General features: G+C 53.6%; 2 protein-coding genes across 2 annotated transcripts; both read left to right on the plus strand.

The window, feature by feature from the left end:
- Positions 1-2,539: 2,539 nt before the first annotated feature.
- Positions 2,540-11,336, plus strand: ASB18 (ankyrin repeat and SOCS box containing 18). The gene is made up of 5 exons (XM_086750394.1): positions 2,540-2,993; positions 3,743-4,010; positions 9,754-10,252; positions 10,470-10,583; positions 10,713-11,336. Exons 1-5 carry the CDS (start codon positions 2,759-2,761, stop codon positions 10,896-10,898), a joined length of 1,302 nt encoding a protein of 433 aa, XP_086606520.1. The 5' UTR covers positions 2,540-2,758; the 3' UTR covers positions 10,899-11,336.
- A 6,876-nt stretch (positions 11,337-18,212) lies between these two features.
- GBX2 (gastrulation brain homeobox 2) lies at positions 18,213-20,565 on the plus strand. Its single transcript, XM_086751021.1, has 2 exons — positions 18,213-18,816; positions 19,130-20,565. Exons 1-2 carry the CDS (start codon positions 18,291-18,293, stop codon positions 19,651-19,653), a joined length of 1,050 nt encoding a protein of 349 aa, XP_086607147.1. The 5' UTR covers positions 18,213-18,290; the 3' UTR covers positions 19,654-20,565.
- The last annotated feature ends 4,913 nt before the right edge of the window (positions 20,566-25,478 follow it).

A 25,478-nucleotide genomic window follows, 5' to 3' on the forward strand; every position in this document is an offset into this window, starting at 1 on the left:
CCTTTCAATTATTTTGGGGGGGTTTAACGGGGGGCGCAAGCTTTAAATCCATCGCGCGTTGCAACCCGCACGCGAGAGTGGGTGGAGGAGGCAGCGCCGCGGGCTGCCAGCCCTCCGGCTCCTTCGCCGCATTGGAAATTTCCCTGGAAAAAAAAAAAATAATAATAATAATAATGCCGTTCCCCGCTGCCAGAGGGCGGCCGTAAATCACGGCGGCCGTGCCAGGAGCTCTCGGCACGGGCACATCTGGACTCGTCGGATTTTTTTAAGGCAGCCTCATGGGGTGTTTTTTTTTTTTTTTTTCACTTTGAACTGGGGCTGACATCTCCCCGGTGTGAGGAGTAGGTTACGCGGCAGCTTAACTCGGGGAACAAGCTGGCGCTGAAGTCATTTTATTTTTGTGTAGCGTGCTCTTTCTTACTCGGAAATGAGTTTTCCTTGCAAGGCGACGCCGGCGCAGACAATTTAAGTCATTATTAATAGATACACTTGATCTGAGGAAGGAAAACGCTTAATGTTTTGTTAAATGAGGTGTACTTCGCAAACCGGCGTATGCGGGGAGAGGGTTAAGATGCTACCCCCCCCCTCACGTTAGAGATTAATGAGCGCCGGGCTACCGCTAACGAAGTGCTCATCTTCGCCAACGTTTGGGGCCCAAGCATGGGTGGGAAAGTCTCCAGTGAGACTTCTGAACCTTAACAGGTTGCAGGATCTGGCGCTGGGATCCTCGGGGTCTTGGATGCTGAGAGGACAGGTGACATGGCCAAGGCCACGCAGCGCGGCAGCGGCAGAGGAAAGGGTAGGGCTGTGGGGTGCCAGCCTTCCTCCACCGCCCAAAATCGCTGCCCAAAGGTGATGGGGAGTTTACGAGCAGTTGAAAACCCCCCATTCCCTTTCAAAACTCAAACCAAGAGCTTCTCCCCCTCTCCAGGCCAGCCCCAGGATGCTCCTCAGGTGTCCCAGCTGCCAGCTCCTCTCACTCCCGCCGGTACGGCAGCGTTCCCCTTAAAAACGTGAGAATATCATTTCACCCTGACATCACTTTCCACTCACGGGTGGAAAAAGCGCTTGACCCGGCTAGCAGGAGCTCAGGCTGGTGCTCAGCTACAAGAGGACTTCTCCTTTCTCCTCTGGCTGGGCCCTGGTTATTTTTAACGCCGTCCGTCAGCGACGCTGTTAATCCTGTCGTTACCGCGACCCAAGAAGCGAGTGTTACATGCAAAAAGGCTCAGGAGAAGGGGTCACGGGGTGTTTCAACACAGCTCTCAACGCCAATTTAATGCCAGACACGCACATCCCCTTGAAAAATTATCCTGTGTCTGAGCGATCCCGACTCCCGGCCGCCACGGGAAGGCGATCCCCTTGGCGCAAGTGAGGGCACGTGAAGGCAGGCTTCCTCCGCGCCGCCGCGAAAAATATTATGGGGCTTGTTAACGAGCAGAGAGGGAAAGGGAGCCAGGGCTGGGGAAACATGACCCAGGACAAAATCCCTGGGGAAAATGATCCCAGTCTGTGCCGCTCGCCAGGGTCTCCAGACCTTCTCCTGCACCCGCTACGGGATGAGGAGGCTGAGGTTCACGGCAAAGCAATGCTTTGAGGAGGGGGTTCGGGTCATACCAGAAGGGTGAAGGGGCTCAGAACAGGGACCTCAAGGTCCTTCACACAAGGGGTTAATTTACACAACAACCCCAAGTCAGCCCCTCCTCCCCATCCTAGATGGAAACACTGATTTTTTTTTTTTTTTGGGGGGGGGCTCCATGCTCTTCCTTTGGTCTCCAGGGCCAGATGGCTGGGAGTCACTGCAGCTGAGGAAACACACACACACAAAAAAATTTTATATATATATAAAATCTCCTGACCTGGGGCTGGCACAAGCATGCTCATGGTCACCTGCAGAAGCCCAGCAAGGTCCCCACTTGCAGAAGGCTACAGAGAAGGTCCCAAACATTTCTTCCAGCCCCAGGTTGACCCCACACAAGGCTTCCAGCAGCCCTCCCTCATCAAATTGCTTTGATACCTCTTCCCGAGATCCTCTTGGATCATGTTTGTCCCCCTCCCAGTGGATGTAGGGCAGGAGGGTTGTGTCACCCAGAGCCTCCGAGTCACGAGACGCCACGGTCTATTCTCATCCCCGCCATGGACTTCTCCCATGACCTTGGGGAAAGGAGGCGTGAGCCGGGATGCTCCGCTGGCATCCATCCCCGCAGCAGAGGCTGGGCGCTTTCGTCTCATCTATACAAGGCATCGGCGAGGAGAGCGGCTCCTCCTGCTGAAGCCCTGGGAGGATTTGTACCTCGCTGGCTGCGGCCAAGCGCTAATGCAATGCTCTGATTTTTCCACCACAAGACTGGAAATGGGTACGAGTGCCTTGAAAAAAGAAAAAAATTAAAAAAATAATAAATTATGGTGTTAGGCAGAGTTAAAAAACCACTCTCAGAGCTCGGAGCATGTGAATAAGGTTATATGGGGATGGGCAGACAGGATCTGGATAATTTGGGGTTTTTTTTCACTCCCAGCCTAAAACACCCAAGCTGCTGCCTGCAACTAAACCCAGCGATTTCATCTGAGAGGTGCTGCCACACGACCGTTCGACCTGCATCATATCGCCCGCCTGCCATCACCCGACCCCGCCAGAGTTAAAAATCCGCCGACAATAGAGCTTGAACTGGATTATAATTCGACAATGAGCCCAGGAGGATGGAAACAATGAACTATAAAACCCCATCGACCCCCCCAGCTAGGACCTACGCACGTGGGAATGGGCGAGTTACCGGGACCCGTAACAGAAAAACTACACATTTCCCCCAAATTGGATTCGGAGCGTCCTCCGACGGCTCCCGCCGCCAGGTATTACACGGCCCTGGTGACGGGTGACCTGAGGAGCCTCGAGGCCCTGACCGACCGATACTATCAAGACGTCAACCTGGTTTTTGAGCTCAGTAAAGATGAGCTGGAGTGGCAGGCGAAGAGCCAAGCGTCTTACGGACTCTCAGGTACCTTTTCCTTTACAGGCCTAAGGAAAAACCTAAAAAAAAAAAAATTTTAAAACCCCAAAAAAAAAAAAACAACCAAAAAACAGGTGTTTACTAACCCCAAGTAGGAGAAGTGGTGCATTTAAGTGCGTAACACTGCTTTTACAGAGCCTGCTACTGAGATGGGTTTCTGGTTGTGCCCCACAGCCCTCGCCATAAGCATTCAGCGCTTTTTTATTATTTTTATTATTTTCTCCTCTTCCGCACATGCTAACCCAGTGGAGGGGCAAGGAAGTGTAAAAAGTGTGCATCCGCATTGTTTTTCCAAGCTGGGATGGGGGCACTCTGCGACTCTGGGCTTGCTACCCGAATTGGGAATGAAGAAAAAAAAATTTAAAAAAGAAACTTAAAAAAAAAGAAACTTAAAAAAAAAAAAAGAGAAAAGAATATAAAACTGAAAGAAGCAGCCTGGCAGGAATAGGATGCTCCCAGGGTACTGGTACCCAGTGCCTCCTGACCCCAGTTGGCCCCAGTTGCTCACCAGGCACAGCGATGGGCCCACAGCCGATGGGAAACGTCCTTTCCTTTGCTCCAGCCAACTCACACTGTTACGAAATCCCGCTCCCGGGTGCGCTGGTGGGGGTTTTGCTTCCCCTCTCGCCAACGGCACCCAGGTTCTCCCCCAAACCCCTAAAGTTGCCAAGGAGGGATGGGAAAAACGGGCTGGGATCCCCCAGCACGCCACCAGCCCCTCTCCCTCCTCCCTGCAGGGCTGTGGTCGCTGGAGTACAAGCAGGAGCTGACCACGCCGCTGTGCCTCGCCGCCCGCCACGGCCACGCCGCCTGCCTGCGCCACCTCCTCCGGCGAGGCGCTGACCCCAACCTGGCGCCGGGAGGGCGCGCGCCCCTGCACGAAGCCTGCCTGGGTGGGCACGCCGACTGCCTCGAGCTGCTGCTGGAGCACGAGGCCCATCCCAACCTGCAGAGCGACGAGGGCCTGGCCCCCCTGCACCTCTGCACCACCCAAGGCTCCTTGGGGTAAGGAGAGGGTCCCCATCATCATCCTCCCTGCCATCGGTAACCTCGCTCCCCATCCCCTGTGCTTTCGCCGTCTCCGCCGCAACGCCCACCGAGGTTTCCCGTATCTCTGGGCTGCGTCGGCTGCTGCGGCACGCTCGGCCTTCGCCAAAAAAAGGGACATTTTGGCGCAGGGCGCATCACACGGCCCAGGTCTCCTTCCCACAGACAGGAGCAGCCCAGCCCAGCGCCACATGCTTTTCCTTCCTCCTCTTTTCTGATTTCTCCCTAAAATCCCACATCCCAGGCCCGGCACACTTCCCACCAGGAGATGCTCAGGATGGGTCTGGTCATGGGGCACATCGGTCACCCCAGCCTCCCGCATTCCTCAGCCTGGTGCCAACCGCATCCACAAGGGCTGTCGGTGCTGGTCAGGGTGCCCAGTCCTCCTAAAAATCCCAGCACCCCAGGGCTGTAAGGAAGGGATGGGATGTCTTCTCAGCATCAGCATCACACAAATATGAGCATAACGTTGTCTTGAAAAATCATCTTTTCTTGTGCACGTGTCTCAGTAGGACTTGAAGTGCCTGAGTCATCAGACCCAAGGAACTGGGATTATTTCCCACCCTGCCCCCCTCTCCTCTTTCCTATAGAGAGCTCGGTCCCTTGACATCCTGATGAAAATCCTTAGGGCCATAGCGATTTTCAGCTTCAGGGAAAAGCCACCCCAGCTTCAGTCCTCTCCCCTTCCGGCAGGCGGGAGTAGGCAGTGAAGGCAAAGGTTCCCACTACAGATCCAGTGTATGGGGGCCGCGTGTCAGGGAAGGAGCTCTGCAAAGGAAAACATCCAGAATCCAGAAAGGAAAATTTTACAGACATCAATATCTTGAGCCCAGCTTCCAAAAAAAGGGTTTCTGCAAGACGGCCAAAAATCAAGCATTAAACTAATTTTGCTTCAGCCAAAAAAAATCTAAGGATGAATCAAATGCATTGTTGGTGTGATGAGGGTTGGAAGGAGCTACAAGCAGCCCTCATCATGAATAAGGAGCTGGTTTTAATTCCTTCACCCAAGCTCCCTTTTGACCTTCAAGCCTTCATTCTCCAAACCCCAAGCCATCCCAAGAGGCCCAGTGAGGTATTTCAGGCTTCACCAACTTGTTCTCCCCCTGTAGAGACGAGGCACATAAACCAACCTGGTGCGTGGAGAAGACCCCATGGCCCACAGAGGTCCAAGTGTCCTGGTTTTGGCCAGGTGCTTCCCAGCTTAGGAAAAAAAAAAATATATATATAGATATTAAAAATGAGCCATTGTCACCAATTTACATGTTATTTCCCCCGGAAGGACGGAGGGGGATGGCAGGTGAGCCAGCGAACGACAACGCGGGGATCAGACGGACGCAACATTGGAGTGCCGAGCCCTTGACTATCGGGGCTTTAAAATGGAAATGCCAAGAGACCCTTAACCACGCTACCTGGCACGACAGGGGCTGCTACGATAACTGAGCCAACTCCCTTGAAAGATCAAAAATTAATAGACATTTCAGACATGGTTTGAGGTTTAGACTTTGCTAAAGTTAGATACCGAGGAGGTCAAGCTGTAGGTAACACAAACATTTCCTCTTTGATTAGGGGGAGACTACTTTACCTCACCTTTTTTTTTTTTAAATTATTTTTTAATTTTTTTTTTTGTCAAGTAGTAGATTTTAGGTCATCCTTAATTTTTTTACTAACAATAAAGAGCAGGTCATTGACCTACATAGAGAGCTATTTTATTTTTCTCCCTCTCGATAACAATGGCCAGAACACCTATGTGCCAGGTTCTTCTGTATTCCCATCTACTCGGCAATTCACCATGGGGGCAGGACTTAAAACCTTTGAGCCTCTCAGTGACTGGGATAAAAAAAAATTATCTGGGCTTCCTTCCAGCCATTTGAGCTTCAGAATCCATGAGATTTCAACAAAAAGGATATCAAGAGCTTTAATCTAGGAGCTTTTTGAAGAGATGGAAAAAAAAAGTTCCAGTAAAGTTCAGTCTTACCTTCTTCACTTTAGGAGCTGTTCATGCCAACGTCGGCCTATTTAGTAGAGTTCCTCTCCTTGACCTCTTTTTTACAGCGGAGATAATTAACATGGTGGGGTAAGATGAGTCTCTAAATTCACTGCACTCTCTCCCTGGCGCTCTCCCGTTTCCCTCTTAAAGCCGGGATGATTAAAGGAGTCTGCCTTTATTGGCATCCCAGGAAAAAAATAAATAAATAAATAAAAATAATTGAGGGGGAGAGGAAGAGTTTCAACTCTCCCGGCGGTGCCAGGGGGAAAAGCAGGCGTGGGGTGGCAGGAAAGCATGGGCAGCTTTGCAGGGATGCGGGATGCAGCCGCCGCCTCCCATGGCGGTACCTGCAGCACAAGGGATGGCCAATACCACCTTCAGATCCACAAGTCAGAAAAAGCTCCCTGAAGATCCCAGGTTTCCCATGCGACCAGGGAGATAAATCTCCCGGGGCTTGCCTTCCCTAGCCTTCCATGTAGGGAAGAGGGCTTCGTCAAGCCAAGGGGTGAGAAAGGGAGATGCCACCCCTGCCTCAGTGCAACTTGGGCTTACAGTTGAGTGACGCCCTTGGATTCACTTCTTCAAGCTTCCTTCTCCACCCCAAGAGCTGAAATGGGAACCAACTTCCGACTTCAAGCCTCTAGCTCTGCGGGACGGGAGATAAATGGTGGGATGAGTCAACGCAGGAGGAGACTCGGCGTCTGAGGGGCTCCATGCAATAAATGATGGCGTAGGGAGAGAGCAGCCAGCTCGGGGAGACAGGACGGGTTTGGCTTTGGGGACGTTGGATGACGATAGCTCATCATGGGAGGAGTTACCAAAAAAAAAAAAAAAACACCAAAAAAAAAAAAACAAACCAGGAGCCAACCTGGAAGGCGGGTACCTACCAAGGCAACGCTGTCAAGATAGCAAGGTTCCCAAATGAGCACCTACCCGCACCCACTCTCTGTTGGTGGATCCAACCCCGTGGCACCTGTTGGCTACTCCAGCGCAAGCCCAGACACGATGCCCTTTTGGCTGCCGGGAGGAAGCGTTACTACAAATTAAAAAAAAAAAAAAAAAAAAAAGACAGGTAATTTTAAAAGCCGGCATTTAGCATCATCTAGTGCTAAATCTCGTAGTCTGCTCCGATTAGCGTAGCTAAAACACAAAACCAGCCCTCCGCACCCGAAAAGATCTTAATCTTTTAAAGAAAAACAGACTTCCATTCTCCCCCTTGTAGGAAATTAATGGGAATAATCCTTGCCTTCAGAGCCAGGCCTGGGAAAAGCTGGTTTTCCAAGTACAGAAAGCCTTGCTCCAACCGCAGGAAGGGAGGGAAAAAAAAAAAAAAAAAAAAAGATTTTTTTTCCTTAAGAAAACTGAGGGCCTGGGCAAGTTTTTGGGACAGGAATTTTCCTCCAGCTTCCACAGCCCCAACCTCCTGCTGGTTATTGGTTGCATCCCATTTCAAGCTAAATCCCACTTTCCCACCCCAAAGTAGAGCTGCATCCCATTGAGATACTGAAAGCCATGGCCAACAGCAGCAAGAGGGCAGAGGAGCATGATGGCCACATCCTGCCCCAACTCCATCGATGGACGAAGAAGGAAAATAAACCCTGAATCGTTTCATCCTGTTCATTTGAGCCAGGACCCCAGCACGAGGTGAACCTGGGATTTTAGTTTAACCTGGTGGTGAGCAGCAGGGTGTCAAAAAAAAAAAAAAAAAAAAAAAACCCACAAACAACAAAACACAGAACCCAAAAAACCTCAAGTAGTCAGAAATGCTCATGGAGTACTAGAGTGTACGAGTTCCTGAGCAGAGATTCGAGGCTAAAACAAGAGCCCATCGCCAGCAAACACGAATGACAACTACCTGGCACCTGCCGATGCCCCAGACATCCCAACACGAGGCACGTGCCCCTCACAGGGTCCGCCATTTCCATTCGCCGGAGGAGATCTCCCGTTGCTGACATGCCCTCTTGGCCAAGGGAAGAGCATCCAGGGGGAAAATTCAATATAAACTCACTCGGGTTTCTTCCAACAAGTTGGCCATTGAACTTGATGATAAATAAGAATAAATATTGAGGAAAATAGCATCTGGGAATTTCACCCTGGTATTCCCAGAAGGATATTTGGGATGCCTAGCAGGAGGCCAAGAGGAACCCAACTCCCTGTAGTTGAACTCCCAGGAAGGGAAATCCCCACAGCAGAGCGAGGATGCTGGGTTGGACGCGACTCTTGGCTTTGCAGGCAACCCGTGACGTACCACCCTTCACCTGGGAACGAAGAAAGGAATATTCCCCCCTCTCGCACCTGCGCGGGTGTAAATCTTCAGCCTGGGCTCGCTCGATATGCAGCGCTCGGCAAAACCAGCGCGGTGCTTGTGCTCAGGGTCTCCAGGCACAGCTATCTCCTTGCTTGGGAAGGGGTAGAGATACTTTAAGTATGATCTAATGGTGGGGGGGGGAAGAAAGATTTTTCTCCTGGACTAGGCTGCTGTATGTTTTCCACCCAAATTAGAATTTTTTTTTCCATTTTTCCCCCTGCAGAATCATCTCTTGGGTTACCCCAAATACATCATTTTAGAGTGCCAGAGCTCACCGCGGTGTTAGGATTACGCTAACCCGGAGAGGTCCCAAGAGAGTCGTTACAATTAGGGCCACAAATCCCCGCTGTCAAGGACGGACAAGACCGGTAAACATAATGAAGTCGCGGTCTGCTTTGCTCCAGCAACAGACTCCCACCCCATTCCAAAGTTTTACCGACCAACAACAAGCGCCAAAAAAAAAAACCCACTCAGCAAGACAAGCCCTAGTACCAACCTTCCTCCCCAGGGCTCCTCTTCCTCTACCTTTCTTCACAACCACACAGACTGAATACAGAGGAAAGGAGAGGTGGGAGCAGCAATTTAGGAGAGGGAGGATTGCTCACCCTGATTTATTCCTCCTGGGAACTGCAGGTGCTGCCACTCCGTCATCATTGGGTGCCAAACAAGCCGGCAAAACTCGTTTCGACAGATGTAAACCACCTGCGAAGGTGTTTCTTTTCAGGATAGGCATAAAATATAATTCTTTTCTCCTTTCTGGGGTGGGACCCCAACACAAGTGTCTGGGTCCCTTAACGGGAGAAAAGGAACCCGTTTTTGTACCCAAGCGAAACCATACTGAGCTCTTCTGCTCCACAGAGGTGCTACCAAGGGTCTTCCTCCATGCCAGCTCAGTCCCAGCACAGATTAAGGTGGAGACAAAGTTTAAGATGTTTTCAGCTGAGAAGCTCTGTTGATATCAGCCAAGGGGTGGGTTCCCATCACAGCCTGACCACTGTTCCCTGGTGGGTCTAGGATGGTGGGACCCCGATGAGTCAAGGATGACCATTCATGAATGATGATGATCAAGGATGGTCAAGGATGACCATTCATGGATGATGCTGGTCAAGGATGACCATTCATGGCTGCTACTGGTCAAGGACGAGAGGGAGACGTTGCCCAAACCACCATTATCGTCACTGCCATGGTGGGCACCAGCGCACAGGGTCACCCTCCCCAGCCTCTTCTGCTCCCTCCCAAAAATCATTAAGTGCACAACTCCCATGGGAGCCCAGCTCCAGCCTGATCTCCATTCTCACCCCATGCCACCTCCCACCCCATCATCCCCTGTGCCTCCCACTCCAGCCCACGCCCCCCAAAAAACCCATCTAGGTGGTGCACCCTAGAGCTTCCCCATCTTTTTGCAGATGTGCCAAGCTCCTGCTGAGACACGGAGCCACCGTCAACCTGCCCAGCGAGGAAAGCGGGGAGACCGCGCTGCACGTGGCGGCCAGGCACTGCCTCTGCGACCATGCCCGCCTCTACCTGCGGCACGGGGCGAGCGTCGACGCGCGCAGCGCGCGGGAGGAGACGGCCCTCGGCATCCTCTGCGAGCAGCCGCCAGGCGCCGGCGAGGGCTGCCTGCAGCTTTGCCGGCTGCTGGCTTCCCACGGTGCTGACATCGACGCCCGGGATGAGACGCGGAGGAGCCCGTTGCACAAGGCCTGCGGGGCCGCCAACGCCTGCCTGGCGCGTTTCCTCCTGCGGCGCGGGGCCGACGTCAACGCCATCGACTACAACGGCGTCTCCCCGCTGGGCTGCGCCTTGCAGAACGCCGCCTTCAAGAGGGAGCTGCGGCCCCACCTCGCCGTCCAGCTGCTGCTCAACCACGGCTCCCAGAGGATATGGCCCCCCGCCTTCGGCAAGGTACCCACCCCAAAACGGCCCCCGCGCAGCCCCTCGCGCCTGGATTTTGCGGTCAGGGTTGGGGTGGCTTTGGGAAATAAAAAAGCCAGGGGGGCTTTATTTGAAAAATAAAGAAAATATTATCCCGGCTTATCATGCACGAGCCAAAAAACGTCGATACGACGCGAGGGCCGCAGCCGCGCGTCAGGGCGGCGCTCACCGCCTCGCTCACGCCTAGGTGCTGCGGTCCTGCGCGGCCGTGCCGGAGATCATCGAAATCCTCTTCAACTCCTACGCGCAAATCCCCGTCTCCGAGAAGTGGGCCGAGGCCGTGCCGGAGGAGGTGTTTCAGGTGAGGAGACACTGGCTTTGCCCACCCAGAGTTTTAATTTTTATTCTTTTTAGCGGAGAAAAAAATTTAAAACTGAGCGGTGCTCATGGATTTTTGTTTTTTGTTTCCCCCTCTCTTCTCCCTTTGCAGCAGCACCAACTATTCTACGAGTCCTTTTTCCGGCTGGTGGGTGCAGTCCGGTGCCTGCAACATTTATGCCGCTCGGCCATTCGGAAAAAGTTCGGGAGCGAATGCCACTGCCTCATCCCCTCGCTGCCCGTCCCCAAGCCGCTGCGTGACTACCTGCTGCTGGAGCCCGAAGGAGTCGTGCTCTGAGGGGACCCCAGCCTCACCGCAGCGCGGTGGCGGCCGTTTCCGTCAGCCGCGCACCGCTTTTCGTCATAAACGGTCGTTTTTCCCTCAAACTTGCTTTCACCTGTAACTTTGTATCGATTTTTTTTTTTTCCTAATTGTGCTTTAAATAGATTATAAAGAGGAATAAAACGGTTAGTAATGGTGACGAGCGTGCCGCAGGTACGAGTAGCGCTCGTTCTGAAGGAGCGCTGCCGAGCGGTGGGGGTCCCCGGGTGCGCGCCACGGCCGGAATCGGGCCCATGTGGGCGTCAAATCCCCCGGGATCGCTCTCCCACACGAGCGGCGCGGGCAGGCTGGGGGTCAGAATCCGTTAGCAGGATGCGATATCCGGTGGCGGTAATATAGATGGTAAACCAGACCCAAAAAATAAATTAAAAAATAAATTAAAAAATAAATAAATCTGTCTGGTATGCAGATGGGTACGGGCATCTTCGTCCCCACCTCCGGTGCCTGTGCCCTGCCCCGCACGGGAACGCAAAGCCCCATGGCAAATCTCCCTGACACCTTGAGACCGGGCACTTCGTGACTTTAGTGACCGCTTTGCTTCGCGGTTTGTTGCGGTGGTCAGAGCAGGGGGCGGGGTGGAGAATTGAAAGGGATTTAGGGAAAAACACATCCTGGCTGGGTCGCTGTGCGTTTGAAGCAGCCCAATCGAAATTTTGGTGCCTCTCACGAGCCTTTCATCTTTTGTGTGGTCCCCCCCAGGCGGAAGAATGAGATGTTTTACATCCCTATCGGGCAAGTTTGCATGGAGATAGAGTCCCACCAGGTGATCGCACCCACTCAGCCCCCCAAAAAAAAAAAAAAAAATCCCATGACCTCACCTCCCCAATCCTGCAAAAAACACTAGGGAAAAAAAAAATCCATATCAAAGAGGGGGAAAAAATAAATAAAAAAAAACCAAAACAAAACACAGAGGTCTGTGCTGGGGGGCTGGGAGGAGGGGAGGGCCGGGGGTGGTGGGGGGCACGGACACGCGTGGGTTGCCGCTGGCTGCGCGGCGCCCCGCGGCCCGCAGGGGGCGCCCTGGGCACGGCTGATGGCGGGGCGGGGGGGGCCGGTACCCACGGAGGAGGTGATGCGAAGGCTCCGGCCGCCCACGCGGGAACGGCGCGGGGTGGGGGGGGCGACACCGCGAAAACACCTCTCTAAAAAAAAAAAAAAAAAAAGAGGAAAAGGAGAAAAATGTTTTAAAAAAATCACTTTTAAGGGTTTTGGGGGGTTTCCCTCGGTTTAAGCCGCTCGGGTGGCGGCGGTGGGATGATGCTCCCACTCCCCTGCGTGGGCTGATAACTTTGGAGAGCAGGCAGAGAAGCATTTGGGCACACATCTATTAATTTTTTTTTAATTTTTCCTGGGTTTTTTTCCCCTCCTGTTTTGATGCCGATGTTATGGGAAAGGATCATTTTTATTTTTAATTTTAATTTTTTTTTTTTCTCCTCCCTTCCAGCAGCTCTAGACGGGAGGTCACATTAACTGCTAATACGGAGACACATAAAAATGCGATTACGCCTGCTAAACAGAACGCAGGAGGCTGCGAGTTAAGACAATGAGATTTCCAGGAAGCGATGCATAAATTCTCCCCCCACTCCTCCTCCAAAAAAAAAAAAAAAAAAGCAAAAAAAAAAAAGAAGAGACACATTTTTCACGTTTCATTCCAATTAAATTACTGAGGCAGCTAACACAGCGCTGCGCACACCATACATTTGAGGGAAATTAAAGTTTTCCTGGGGTTTTTTTTTTGTTCTGTTTTTTTTTTTTAATTTTGGGTAAGTCTAGCAGGATGCGCCTGTTTTATGCAAAGCGGTTAATATTAAGCTGCTATTAATTAAAAAAAAAAAATCCGAGATCTTCGCTCCTCGCCCTTTTTATTCTTGTGGCGGGGCCGCTCCGTCTTGGTTTTCCACCCTGCAGCAATAAAAAAAAATAAAATTAAAAAAAAAACACCAAACCACACAAACGATGGTCCCGGCCGGCAGCGGGAAAGAAAATTTCCAAATAATGGGAATTACCCGCCCTGCTGCCCGCACCTCGCTTGTTTGGGAGAAGCCGGTTAAACGGTCGGGGCTGGGGAGAAGTAAGGGGGAAACAAACCTTCCCCTCGCAAAAATAAATAAATAAATAAATAAATAAGAAAAAGGAAAAAAAAAGAGGGGAAAAAGAAAACAAAGGAAAAAAGGGGGGCTGGGGGAGAAAAAAAAAAAAGGAAAAGAAACAAAAAAGGCTCTGCCGACCCGTCGGGTGCGTCCCCAGCCCAGGTCCCTCCGAAGCCGCTGCCAGGATCGGGTCCCTCAGGAGGCGGGGGGGCTGCAAGGACAGAGGGGGGCGGTTGGGGGGGTGGGGGGGGGATCCCGGGCTTGCTCCCCACAACCCCCTGGACGGCTGCCAAGGGGCTCATCGGGGTAATCAAGTGGCCGCGGTAATGAAATAGCATTTGATTTTTTTTTTTAATTTTTTTTTTTTAAGCAATACAAATCAGAAATTAGATTTTTTTTCCTTTTTTTTTTTTTCTCCCCTCCTTCTTCCCCCCCCTCCCCCCCCCCCGCCCCGAAGTCCTAATGAACCTGATTGCGCGCACATTTATAATCCCCCACGGCTTCGAATGAAACCAGCTATAATCAGGAGCGGGGGGGGCGGGTTGGGGGGGGACGGGGGGGGACGGGGGGGGGCCAGGGAGTGTTTACGGGCAGAGCCGGGGAAGCGCTGCTCCGTTCGCTCTTCCCTTCTCTCGATGTCTGAAATGATGGATAACGTGCGAATGGCAAATATACTATTTGTCTAATGGCTCTGCAATTAAATTCCCCTGTAAATGACCCATGCCTCATTTCATCCTAATCTATGGAATTTTGATTGAATTCGGCAGCTCTAATTGAAAAATACTGCGCTTTAATGTCGGCGGGGCAGTTGCGGGAGCGCGCCGGTTTTAATGAGACGGTGCCCCCCTGACCTGGGAATATTTCAGATTTTCTTCGGGATTTTTTTTTTTTTTTTTTTTTTTTTTGCGCGGTCTCTCCACGGTATTCCAAGGAAAAGGGGACGTGCGGGTGGTTCTCCAGTGCCAGGGAGAATCTCTCCGTACCGACGCGTTTTGGTCAGGTCTCCTTCCTTGAAATATTTGGACTCCGGTTATCTGAACATACATCCATTTTAAAGGGAAAAAAAAAAATTAAAATCGCCGATTCTCCCTTATCCGAACGAATTTCAGGATATGAAGTAGGATTACAGAAGCCAAATTTATTTATTATTATTATTATTATTTATTTTTTTTAACCTGCACGGCATTAGTTTTACCTTTTTACCCTCCTCTTTTCCTACCCCGAAAATCCCGAGCGCCTTCAAGTTTGTTAAACTGCCCCCCCCCCGACGAACGCAGAAAAAAAAATAATAATTAAAAAAAAAAAAACACAAGGGGGAAAAAAAAAAAACCAAACAAACCGGTGCGTGGGGTGGAAGTTGTGGGGAGAGGGGACCCCTCCCCACCTCCAAAGCCACGACCGAGCCGAGGTGGCGGGGATGGTCCCGCGTGGGGGGTGGGGGGAGTCCCCTGCAGCCCCGCTCCCAGTCCGGTACGGGTTCAAACGGGAGCACGCGAAGGAGTTAATGGGATTAAGCGACGTTTGTTTAGGGTTTTTTTTTCTTTCTTTTCCCTTTCCCTGCTCGGAAGCTGAAGGGGCAGGCGGGGAGGGGTTTCTCGGGATGGCCCCGCGGACACGCGTGGGGCGGTGGGTCTCACCCCGCCCCCAGCCAGCCCACCCTTGCCGAGGGCCAAATCCTGCTCCACACCCCCCCACCCCTCCATCCTTCCATCCCTCTTCCTCCCAGCTCCCGCAGCCCCAAAACCAACCCACGGCCACGCAGGAAAGCGTCTCCCCGGCTGACACCCCCCTCCCCGCCACGGCCCAGCAGCCTCAGGGACCCTGCCCCAAATAACGCGGCCCACCTGCATCCCGGTGGGAGGGTGGGCATGGGCCCGTGCGCTCCGTGGAAACCCACGGAGCGCGAAACCCACGGCACGGGAAACCCACGGCGCGTGGCGGGCCGAGCCGCCGTCCCGCTGGAGGGATGCCCTGACCCCTGCCACCCAAGAGACCCCCGCCCCGAAGGGTTTGGGGCTGAGCACCCCCCAGTTTTCCCTCTCCCTCCGCACCTCCCAGTCTTTCGCTCCTTCCCTCCAAAAAGCCGTCACCTCCTCCTCGCCCAGATTTTGGGGGAAAAGCCCACGGTTCAGTTTGCGCACGCTCCATCCGGCCAAGAGGCCGCCGGAATCACGGACAACCCCCCCCGCCGCCCCAAAATCTGCCCCATTCAAAGATGCCTCCACGTATCCCATGCTCTTTTCCTGGGAAATGGGTTTTTTTGGGGGGCAAAACCTGCTTTTCAGCCATCCCTGCTCTGCGTCTCGCTGCCACGTTTCCAGCCAGAGCCACGCAGGACCACGTCTGCATCCGCGCTCCGGCCCAGGGGGAAAAGGGGCTTCTGCCTCCCCCGCCTCCAAAATACCAATTTCTACCCTACACTGGGATTTGCATCCTTGGGAAAGGCTCTCGCCGTGTCCCACCGCTGGCGGGGGTCCCTCCGTGCTCCCCCTTGCCTCTTACACAATCACGCTCCGGTTGCTTCTCCGACAAGCAGAGATCGCCGACGTTTCGGTTGGGTTTTTTTTTTTTTTCTCCCCCTCTCCGGGAAAAGAAGAAGAAGAAGGAAAAGAAAAAAAAAAAAAAACCAGCTAATTATGTGCCGAACAAAAAGCCTATTCTGGTCTGAAATAATGCTGCCGTCTTGCAAAGGCACTTGTTTGTGGGCAAATTTTGAAGAGGGGCTGACAATAAAAACAGCTGCAGGAGCTGGGTGTTGGTACACATTTCCATGCCCTGCCGGATTACCGCGCCTAATTATCTCCCCTTTCCGCAACCGAACGCGTTTTCCTGAAAAGAGATGATTTTTTTAATTTAATTTTTTCTTTTTTTTCTGCCTCCTCATCTCGCTTTTCTATTTAAACCAAAGCTTTGCGTCTCCACGAGGATTTCCAGCTCGCTCCGGTTGGGTTTTGGACGGAGCGGGGATGCTGCTGATTTTTGGAGGGGGGTGGCCGGAGGCTTTTAGCTCGGCTGCATCCGTGGCGGCGGGAAGGAGCGGGGCCGCAATCGGACGATGCCTGCGGAATGATGGGAAGGGGGGAAAAAATATAAAAATAAAATAAAATCGGAGAGAAATAACCACACGTGCGGCTCCAAAGCGTCCACGGGGGAGATTAAAACCTTGCCGGCGCTGCGCTGGGGGAAAAAAAAAATAAAAAATCCTGAGCATTGCGCTACCACACATACGGTGGCCTCCGCAAGACGGAGCCGGGACATATGGAAATGAGCTGGATAAGTAAACTTTTCCCAGTCCTTTGGAGTCAGAGATAGGCCCCCAAAAAGCTTGTGCCCACACACATAACACGCCCCCCATCCCATCACCTCGCTGCCCCGTCTTCGGCAGCCATCCGCCCCGTCCCGTTTGCCGCAACGCTGGGGGAAAAATGGGTTCTCCTGCCAAAACGTGGAATTCACCATGGAGGAACCCCCAAAATCACAGCCCCGGTGCCCAAGGGGGCTCAGCACCTCGAAAGCTGTGGCAAAACTGGGGCGGGGGGCGCTGGATGCGGGATGGGGCGGCGAAACTGCACTGAGGCCCAAAAGCAATACCTACCCCCCCCTCAAATTGTTTGTGCCAAAAAAAAAAAAGTTTCAGATGGTGGCTGGAAATGCAGAGGGTTAAACTGGCCCAGGGGACAAAACCCAACGGGTACATTTTTGGGGGGGCTAAAAGCCCCCAGTGCTTTTGGAAGGGGGGGTCCCTTCCCTCACCCTCTGGGGTTTTGGGACCTGGAGGGCGGCAGGCCGAGAGGGGTAGGATTTGGGGGACAGAGCCCAAAAAATCCTATCCTGTCCCCATCCTCGGCTGCCATGAGGGTGGGGGGGTCCCCTTCCTCCTGGGGTGCGCAGCCCCTGTCCCCAGGCCGACATCTGCTGTCCTCCCCGAAAAAATACGAGCATCAGTTAGCTGGAAAGCAGTGAGGGGGTCGTTGAGAGCTTCGCAAGCTGGCAGGCCAGGCCAGGTCAGGTCACCTCGGTTTTGGGGGACCCCTCCCAAGCCAGAAGCCACTTTTCATCGGGGTTTGCACCCCAAAGCCCCCCCAAAAACCAAGCCCAGAGGCACAGCCGGCTCCATTGTCCCGGGAAGGCTTCAACTTCCCAAAGGCAGGAGGGATCCCACCCCCAGCCAGCCCCCTTCTCTTTCTTTTTTTTTTCTTCCCCCCCCCCCTTTTTTTTTTTTTTTTGGCATTTAATTTTATTTTCCAAACCACTTGATCTTTGCTTGGGAACCTCCATTAATTGCCTGGGTTTGCCTCTTCGCCTGGTCCCTTTATCATTATTTATGGCCTTTGAAATCGCGTAAAGTTCCCTTGACGTTCAATTTACAAGTTTGGGGGCTTTTTTTTTTTTTTCCCTTTTTTTTTCCTTCTTCTTTTTTTTTTTTTTTTTTTTTTTTTTGTTCCAGCTTTTGTCCTCTCCAAAGACGTCGTGTTGGAAAAGGCTTTGAGCCGGCCAACATGAGAGGCTCGCCGGAGAAAAGGGAGCAGCCCTCCGCCGCTTTTAATTCCCCCCGTGTTGCTGAATGGGCTCTTTTACATAATTGCAGAAGCAATTTCAAAGCCAAGCCAGGGGCTGACTTTACCCAGAACCACATGGAGCCTATTTGGGGGCTCTTAGAAAAAAAAAAAAAAAAAAAAAAAAAAAAAGAGAGGGGTGAGGAGGAATAATTTTTTTTTTTTTTTTTTTTTTTTAAAAAAAGGGGTTTCGATGCTTTCCAGGCGCCGAATGGGTGTCTGATGGGGAACGCCGGACGCCCTGGAGGAGGGGGAGACCCCACGGGGGTCCCCGACGGCACCGTGGGGTGCGAGGCCCCGCGGGGGGCACCCCACGCGTGGGGGTGGGTCACGCGTGGGCCGCCCCGTCCCGGCCAGCGGGAGGCGGCGGCGAACGAGGAAAGGGGCGGGGGCGGGGCTAAGGGAGGAGGGGCGTGGTCTCCGCCGCTGGGCCCCACCCCCCCGCTCCTTCTCGCCCAATGAGACGCCGCGGCGGCGGCCACGTGGGGGCGGGCCGGTTTCCCAGCCACTCCCCTCCCCCCCCCCCCCCCACCCCCTCCAAAAAAAAAAAAATGTGAATGGGCGCGGGCGGGCAGAGCGGCGGCGGCGGCGGGAGCGGGCGGGGGGCAGCCCCGATGTGCGGGGCCCCGCTCCGCCCCGGCGCTGCCCGGCTCTGAGGAAGAGGAGGAAGAGGAAGGACGGCGGCCGCTGCCGGCATCGGCATGAGCGCGGCTTTCCAGCCCTCGCTGATGATGATGCAGCGCCCGTTGGGAAGCAGCACGGCCTTCAGCATCGACTCCCTCATCGGCAGCCCCCCGCCGCCCGCCCCCGGCCACTTCGTCTACACCGGTTACCCCATGTTCATGCCCTACCGCCCCGTCGTCCTCCCGCACCCCCCACCTCCGCCTCCGCCGCCCCCCCCTCCGCCTCCCCCGGCTCTCCCGCAACCGGCGCTGCCCCCCGCACACCCCCACCACCCCCACCCGCTCCCCAGCTTGCCCGCCGGTTTCTGCTCCAGCCTGGCCCAGGGCATGGCCCTCACCTCCACCCTCATGGCCACCTTACCCGGCACCTTCCCCGCCTCCCCCCAGCACCAAGAAACCGCCAGGAAGTTCGCCCCCCCGGGGAATTTCGAAAAAACCGAAGGGATGGCCCCGGAGGGCGGCGGGGACGACGCTAAAACCTTCCTGGGGAAGGACGGGGGGCTCCTGTCCTTCCCCGCCACCGACGCCGTCCAGGCTTCCCTCGGTGAGTGCGGGCTCGGGGGTGGAATGGGGGGCGACACACGCATGGGGGAGGAGGGCAGGGCCGAGGGGAAGGGAGTAGCGGGAGAAGGGGGGCTTTGACCCCTGCATCTTGAAAAAAAAAAAAAAATTAAAAAAAAAATTAGAAAAAAAAAATTTAAAAAATCAATCCGACTGAAAGATGCGCCAAAAAAGAGCCCCAAAAAACCACGGCCCGAACCCAACCGTTTCGGCCCCGCGGGACGAGGGGTGGCGGGTGCTAACGAAAGGATGCTAACGCAAAGATGCTAACGAAGGGCCCCCCGCTTCCCTTCCAGCCGGGGCTCTCCGCGGCCAGGGGAAGGAGGACGCCAAGGCAGAAGAGGAAGCGAAAGGCAAGGAGGAAAGTTTCTCCATGGACAGCGATCTCGACTACAGCTCGGACGACAACATCCCCGGCCAGGCGGCTCACAAGGAAGAGGACTCTGGCACGGCGCTGGAGGAGAACCCCCAAAACCCCCCCGGTTCCGCCAACACCACGTCGACGGGGAAAAACCGACGGAGGCGGACGGCCTTCACCAGCGAGCAGCTGCTGGAGCTGGAAAAGGAATTTCACTGCAAAAAGTACCTGTCCCTGACGGAGAGGTCCCAGATCGCTCACGCCCTCAAACTCAGCGAGGTGCAGGTGAAGATCTGGTTCCAGAACAGGCGGGCGAAATGGAAACGGGTCAAGGCGGGCAACGCCAACTCCAAGACAGGGGAACCTTCCCGAAACCCTAAGATCGTCGTCCCCATCCCGGTGCACGTCAGCAGGTTTGCCATCAGGAGTCAGCATCAGCAGCTGGAGCAAGCCCGACCCTGATCTCTCCCCCTCCACCCCCCCGCCACGCTCGGAACCGCGAGGTTTTTTTTCCAGGGAAAAGTTGCCAAATCGGGGTTTAAAAGCAACCTACTCGAAAAAAAAACAAAATTAAAAAAAAAAAAACGGCAAAAAAAAAAAAAATTCCTAAAGCAAACAGCCGACAAGAGGAGAGAAAAGAAAAAAAATCCCACGCGAGCGCACGGCAAATCCCCGCCACGAGCGAACTTTGAAGCAAAACTTTCCACTCACCGAGCCGAGCGAGAGGCGGCGAAGGCGAGCGGCTCGGAAACTCTTTTGGTTGGGAGCAGGGATAGCAAACCCTGGAAGAGACAGACAGATATTTATTCTTACGCCGGCCCCCCCACCTCGCCCCCCAACCCCACTTTGTACGTAACTGGTGCTGCCTTGGCTGCGATGGGGAGCGCGGATGCCGTACGGCGTCGGATCCAGCGGCGATTTGCCCGTTGTCGTCCCCCCACCCCACAACTCGGCATCCCCAGCGAAAACCCCCCCTTTAGCCACCTTTGGGGGTTTCTTATCGGGGGCGAAAGGTAAAAAAAAAAGAAAAAAAAAAGACAAGAGAACCAAAACGAAAGAAAACTAGGAGTTTCATTTCATGCCTTTTTTTTTTTATTGTTTGGTTTTATTTCTGATGGCTGAGTGGCAGGCACTGGGAGACGAATTTTTTTTTTTTTAATCTATTTTTTTTGCCTGGCTTTCTGTCGATTTGGTTTGCCTATTCTACCAAGCCATGTTTAAAAGAGAGGGGGGGGTGGTGGGGGAGAAAAGAAAAAAAAAAAAAAAAAAAAGCACGATCTTCTCTATTGTGTTTAATTTATTTCAATGTAGCTTATTTCCTTATAAGTTATGAAATTTAAAAGCGAACTAAGTCTTGTGAATAAAAACCGACAAAGAAACAAAAAAAAAAAAAGACAAAAAAAAAAAAAAAAACAAGCCCTGCAGCCCCCGGCTGTTCTGTCCAGGATTTGGCGCTGAGCTGATTTTCCTTTCCCCTCCTGCGCTGCCGGAGCGGAGCGATGCTGCCCTCGCCTCTTTTTTTTTTTTCTTTATTTATTTTCGATTTATTGTCAGGGCGGGGGGCAAAAACTTGTGTTTTTTTTTTTTTTTAAGGGGAGGAGGGAATGCCTGGAAAAAGGCTTTTTATTTCGTGCAGACAAATGTGAATGGCCCCGACGGGGCGGGGTTGCAGGGACACCCCTACCCCCCCCCCCGTCCCCGGGCAGCCCCGTGTTTTGGGGGGGCACAGCCGCTCTCCCTGGGGCAGGGGCAGCCCGGAGTAGGGGGGGGTGGGTGCCAGAGGGTCCCGCGTTTCCCCTTTCCCGCATCCTTTTTATCCCGGGTGGTTTGGTTTCCCACCCCCCCCCCCGTTTTACGCATCCCGGCTGCATCCTTGCAGGTGGAACCGGACGGTCGGGGTCTTTTTTTTGGGGGGGGGGGTGAAAAAGCATCAATTTTCCGAGGAAAACGAGGCTGGGGGGGTGTTGTTAAAATTAAACCGGTAACGGCGGGTAAATCACAGCTCGGCACTCTGCCCGTCATCGTTTATTTATTATTAATTATTAATTATTTGTATTATTTTGGGGAGGGGGCTGGCGGCGGCTCCGGGGTTGAGGGGGACAAGAAGGATGGGGGGGGGTGTGAGTGTTTGGGGGGGTCCCCGCTCCCCTCTCTCACCCGAAAAAAGGACGCAGCACTGCTGGCTGCCGGCACACACCCCCCCCCCCGACCCAACCCCACGGGCAGCCGCGGACACGCGGGGACCAGCGGGAGCCCACGGGTCATCCCAGCCTTTTGGGCAGCCGCGGCCGCAGCCCGCTCCCTCGGCTCGTTAAAAATTATCATCACTGATTTATTTTTTTTTTTTTTTTTCGGTTTCGTTCCTGCACGGGAGGGAGCGGGGACACGCGTGGGCCACCCCCCCCCAACCCCCCACCTCGGGTTTCCCGGCGCTGCTCCTCTTCGGAGGGCTTTTTATTTTATTATTATTATTATTATTATTATTTTAATGTTTAAATTTATTTGGGGCAAAGGGAGAAGCGAGCTTGGAAACTCGCAGCCGGATGGGGCGAGCGGCAGCCCAGCCGTACCCCCCCCCAAAAGGGGGGGGGGGGGGGATGTTTTGTATTTTGGGGAGGAGCAGCTGCTCCCCCCCCCCAATCCCCCCCCCCAGACAGCATCTGCCCCAGGCGCAGGAAAGTTATTTACTCCGTGGGTCGCGTGTCCCACATCGCCCCTTCCAAAAAAAAAAAAAAAAAAAAAGGGATTTGGGGGCTGGAGGGGGGAGCCCCTCGGGTTGCGGGGGTGGCGGCGGGGGGGGGGCAGAGGAGAAGGAGATAAACAAGCGAGGGGGTTGATAGCTGTCATCATCACCATCATCATGGCTTTCATTTGGCTGCCTAATGAGTCAGATCACAGGCAGAGAGAAAAATTGTCAATCGCCCAGGCTCTAATGAATTTTTTTGCAAATTGTAATCAAGCCAGGCCGTCTCAGCTCGCTGATTAATGAGACCCAGGAGGCCCGGCCAGCACCTCAGCTTTTTATTCCATCCCGTCCTCCCTGCACTAAATTAACAGCAACTTGTCTGAGCTTCAAATTAACTCCCAATGATTAATTCTGATGGGGGGGTCTGAAGAATAGCTCGTCCTAATAGGCGCTGGCCTCTGATGCTGTTTGAAATTAATACACTTCCCCTTTGGCTGCCGGCTTTAATCCAAGGTTGGGGTTTGACATCACTATATTTGTTGTTACAATAAATTCCTTTTACATCTGCAGATCAAATAATTGCGCCGCTCGGGGAGCGCGGTGGAAACGCCGGCCCGCTTCGCCACGGCCCGAAGTCCGAGGGGAAGGAGAGCTGCCCGCTCCTCTCCGCCTCGCCTCTAGCCTGCCTTAGGAAAACTCTTATATAAATTTATATATATTTTTAATTTTTTTTTAAGCCACCGCCATTCAGCAGCACCAGGATGCAGCGGCCGGAGCAGGCCACCCCTCTCCGGCGGGGCGAGGAGCGCGCTGCCTTGCTTTTAAATAAGACATCACAGCTTTTAAATCCTTCCACACCCCCCCGCCCTTCCCATGCCTTACCCCCTCCTTGCCGCAGAGACCCGGCAAACTCATAGCATGCCAGGGCTGCCGCAGACACTGGACAAACTCAGCACATGCCAGGGCTGCCGCAGAGACCGGACAAACTCAGCGCATGCCAGGTGGGGGTGGGGGGTGGGTGTACACACGGAACTCCAGCCGCGGCTGCCTTCCGCCTTGTTTCTGTTTATAGTCACTTAATTGGTTTTAATTATTTCAGCTGGGACTGGCCAGGCTCAGCTTTGGGCATTTTTACCTGCCCCTCCCCAATCCCAGGGACACGGCTGCCCCACCGACAAGGACCCCTTTGTGCCAGACCCCCCCCCCCCCCAAACTCCGTTGGGGCCCTCCGCACTGAGCATCCCCCAGCATGGGGCTGACCCCAATATCTGGGGAGATGCACGGGGGGGGAGGGTCTGTACCCCTGCTGAGAACATCCCTCCCTATTCCCAAAAATGTCCCTGCAAGAGACACCCACCCCCGTGGGCTCGCTGCCCCCCAGGATCAGCCCCATCTCCCACCCCCCCGGGGTAACCGATCTCTGTCGCACCCAGGGCGAACGCGACTAGGCCGGTTACGCGGCCGCCGCGGCGAATTACCGCCACCGCCGCCCCGCCGCGCAACAGCAACACCATATGTACCGAGACAACCGGTACGAATTATAAATCGCCTCGTAAAAACGGATCGCCTCTCCCACAAACCCTGCCCAAACACGCGTCGCACACCCCACCCCGCCTGCCCCGCGTCCCTCATGGGTGCGAGGTCCCTTCCCGGCCCCCCCCTCCCCGCCCCTTCCTTGCTCTTTTTTTTTTCTCCCTCCCGCTACGCCCTGGCCCATAGAGAACCTTTAATCTATTTATTTCAAGCCACTTCATCCTCTTCTCCCGCTTTTGTCCCGGCCCCAGCCTCCGGCTTTGTGGCGGGACCGCCGAGGTTTTAAAAGCCCCTTCCCCTGTAGCTGGAGGTCTCCTTGGCCGCCTGAATGACAATGGCGAAAACAGGATTACACCGACCCCATCCCATTAAACTCGCCGATCCGTCCGCGCCGCCCTCCCCTTCCCCGCTCCGCAAAACTTCCTCGCCCCAACTTTCCCCCCAGACCGGGAAGAGGAGACGCGAAAGGCCACCCGGCCGAGTAGGCCTGAGGGATGGAGGAAGCAGGGATGGAGGATATTTTACTTTATGTTTTAAATTTTTTTAAATTTTTTTTCAGAGCCACGTGGATTTTCAACCTCTGCTTTACCTTCCCAGCATCTCGGCCCCAAAGAAAAGTGCGGCCTTTTCTTGGTTTCGCGGTCTCTGCCTAAAGTCCTGTAGATAAATCCTACAGAAATACACCATATTTTCGCTTGGAGCCAAACAATTCTCCATCCTTTTGGTAACAGCAACCCCTGCTTGCTGTGGGACCCACAGCAGTGTGTCCTTTCCTCCCTTTTCCTTCGAAAAAGAGGTGAACGTACCTTGAATGTGCAGCCAGGGGATGCTCCGCATCGCCTCGGCGCTGGGGCAGGCCGTCATCCGCAGAATTAATCCCTGGGATTATTCCCCCTTGCTGTCCCCCCAGGGAAAATCATTGCAAAAGCGGAGGAATAATCTAAAAATGGCAGTAAAATACGGGGGGGGTAGGTGCTGGCCTGCCAGGACAACCGAATCGGAGGCACGAGGCCTGCAACAGCGGCACGGGGCCCACATCAGCAGCACGGGGCCTATCGCCTGCTCCGGGGGAGCGGTGTTAATGCTCAATTCCGATTAATTAACAGCGCGAAAGACAAACCATGGCCGCCCGTTTGTAATTTTTCTAGGAGCTGGAGCTCACAGGGTGAGCGCGCGTGGCCAAGACCCTGGAGCTCTTTCCTCTTAACACCCCCCAAGCTGCTCTGAAAGGCACCGGTACCCCCAAACCCACCTCCCAGAAAGGGGCATTAGCATTAATTTACCTTTTTTTTTTAAATTCAAGATGCCTATTCTTGCTGCGAAAGTGGCTGAACTCAGAAACATTGCGGGAAAACGTGGTTATGGCCCCCAAAAAACCCCTTTGGGAGACGCCTGCCTCCCTTGCTGGTATTCCCAGAGCATCCCAAAAGAAGCCACGGGCTTGGCTACACAAATTGGGTAATTTTGCCAGATTTTGAGGCCCTGCACCAAAGCTGGACGGTTTTAAGTTTTTAAGTAGCAATAACTTTTTTTTTTTTTAATTTTCCTTGAAAAAAAATAAAAGCATCTTCTTCTTAGTGTTTTTCACCCCAAAACATTAAGCAGATTTGGGCTGAAATTCTCTCTTCCCCCCCATAACAATTAAAAACGCTGTACAGCCCCAACGGCAAAGAGTTACCCGGCCCAGCTGGCACCAGTAACGCCAGCTTTCTGGTGTCCTCTCCCAAAACTGACATTCGCCTCTTTGCACGGAGAGGACGGCTGACGGCAAAGCCCTTCCACAAACCCCGAGACGCCGTCTCGTGCTGAACGCGTACAAAGAGCCTGCTCATCGCTGAGAAGCCACCTGGACTTTTACGAATGTCGTTACGGCCGGGATCTGCCAGCATCTATCAAAAACATCGCCTTTCGGAATGAGGGTAATGGTCATTTTTAAGACACATATCTGTTTTTTTTTTTTTTTCTTTTAAGCAGATGCTCAGCTCCTAAGCCCATGACTGCCATTTCTCCCCCTCCCCAATTATTTCCGTATTTCCCCGTTTCCAAAGCGGCAATAAGTTCCCGCGAA

The sequence above is a fragment of the Chlamydotis macqueenii genome, chromosome 6, assembly GCF_036417535.1.
Source record: "Chlamydotis macqueenii isolate bChlMac1 chromosome 6, bChlMac1.mat, whole genome shotgun sequence".
Taxonomy (NCBI): domain Eukaryota; kingdom Metazoa; phylum Chordata; class Aves; order Otidiformes; family Otididae; genus Chlamydotis; species Chlamydotis macqueenii.

What these genes read in the sequence shown, in the direction of transcription:
- ASB18 (XM_086750394.1), top strand. Translation starts at nt 2,759, where the DNA reads ATGGGCGAGTTACCGGGACCCGTAACAGAAAAACTACACATTTCCCCC. An exon ending in ACCACCCAAGGCTCCTTGGG is followed by an intron (nt 4,011 to 9,753) that starts GTAAGGAGAGGG and finishes ATCTTTTTGCAG; the next exon opens with ATGTGCCAAGCTCCTGCTGA. An exon ending in TGCCGGAGGAGGTGTTTCAG is followed by an intron (nt 10,584 to 10,712) that starts GTGAGGAGACAC and finishes CTCCCTTTGCAG; the next exon opens with CAGCACCAACTATTCTACGA.
- GBX2 (XM_086751021.1), top strand. Translation starts at nt 18,291, where the DNA reads ATGAGCGCGGCTTTCCAGCCCTCGCTGATGATGATGCAGCGCCCGTTG. An exon ending in CGCCGTCCAGGCTTCCCTCG is followed by an intron (nt 18,817 to 19,129) that starts GTGAGTGCGGGC and finishes CTTCCCTTCCAG; the next exon opens with CCGGGGCTCTCCGCGGCCAG.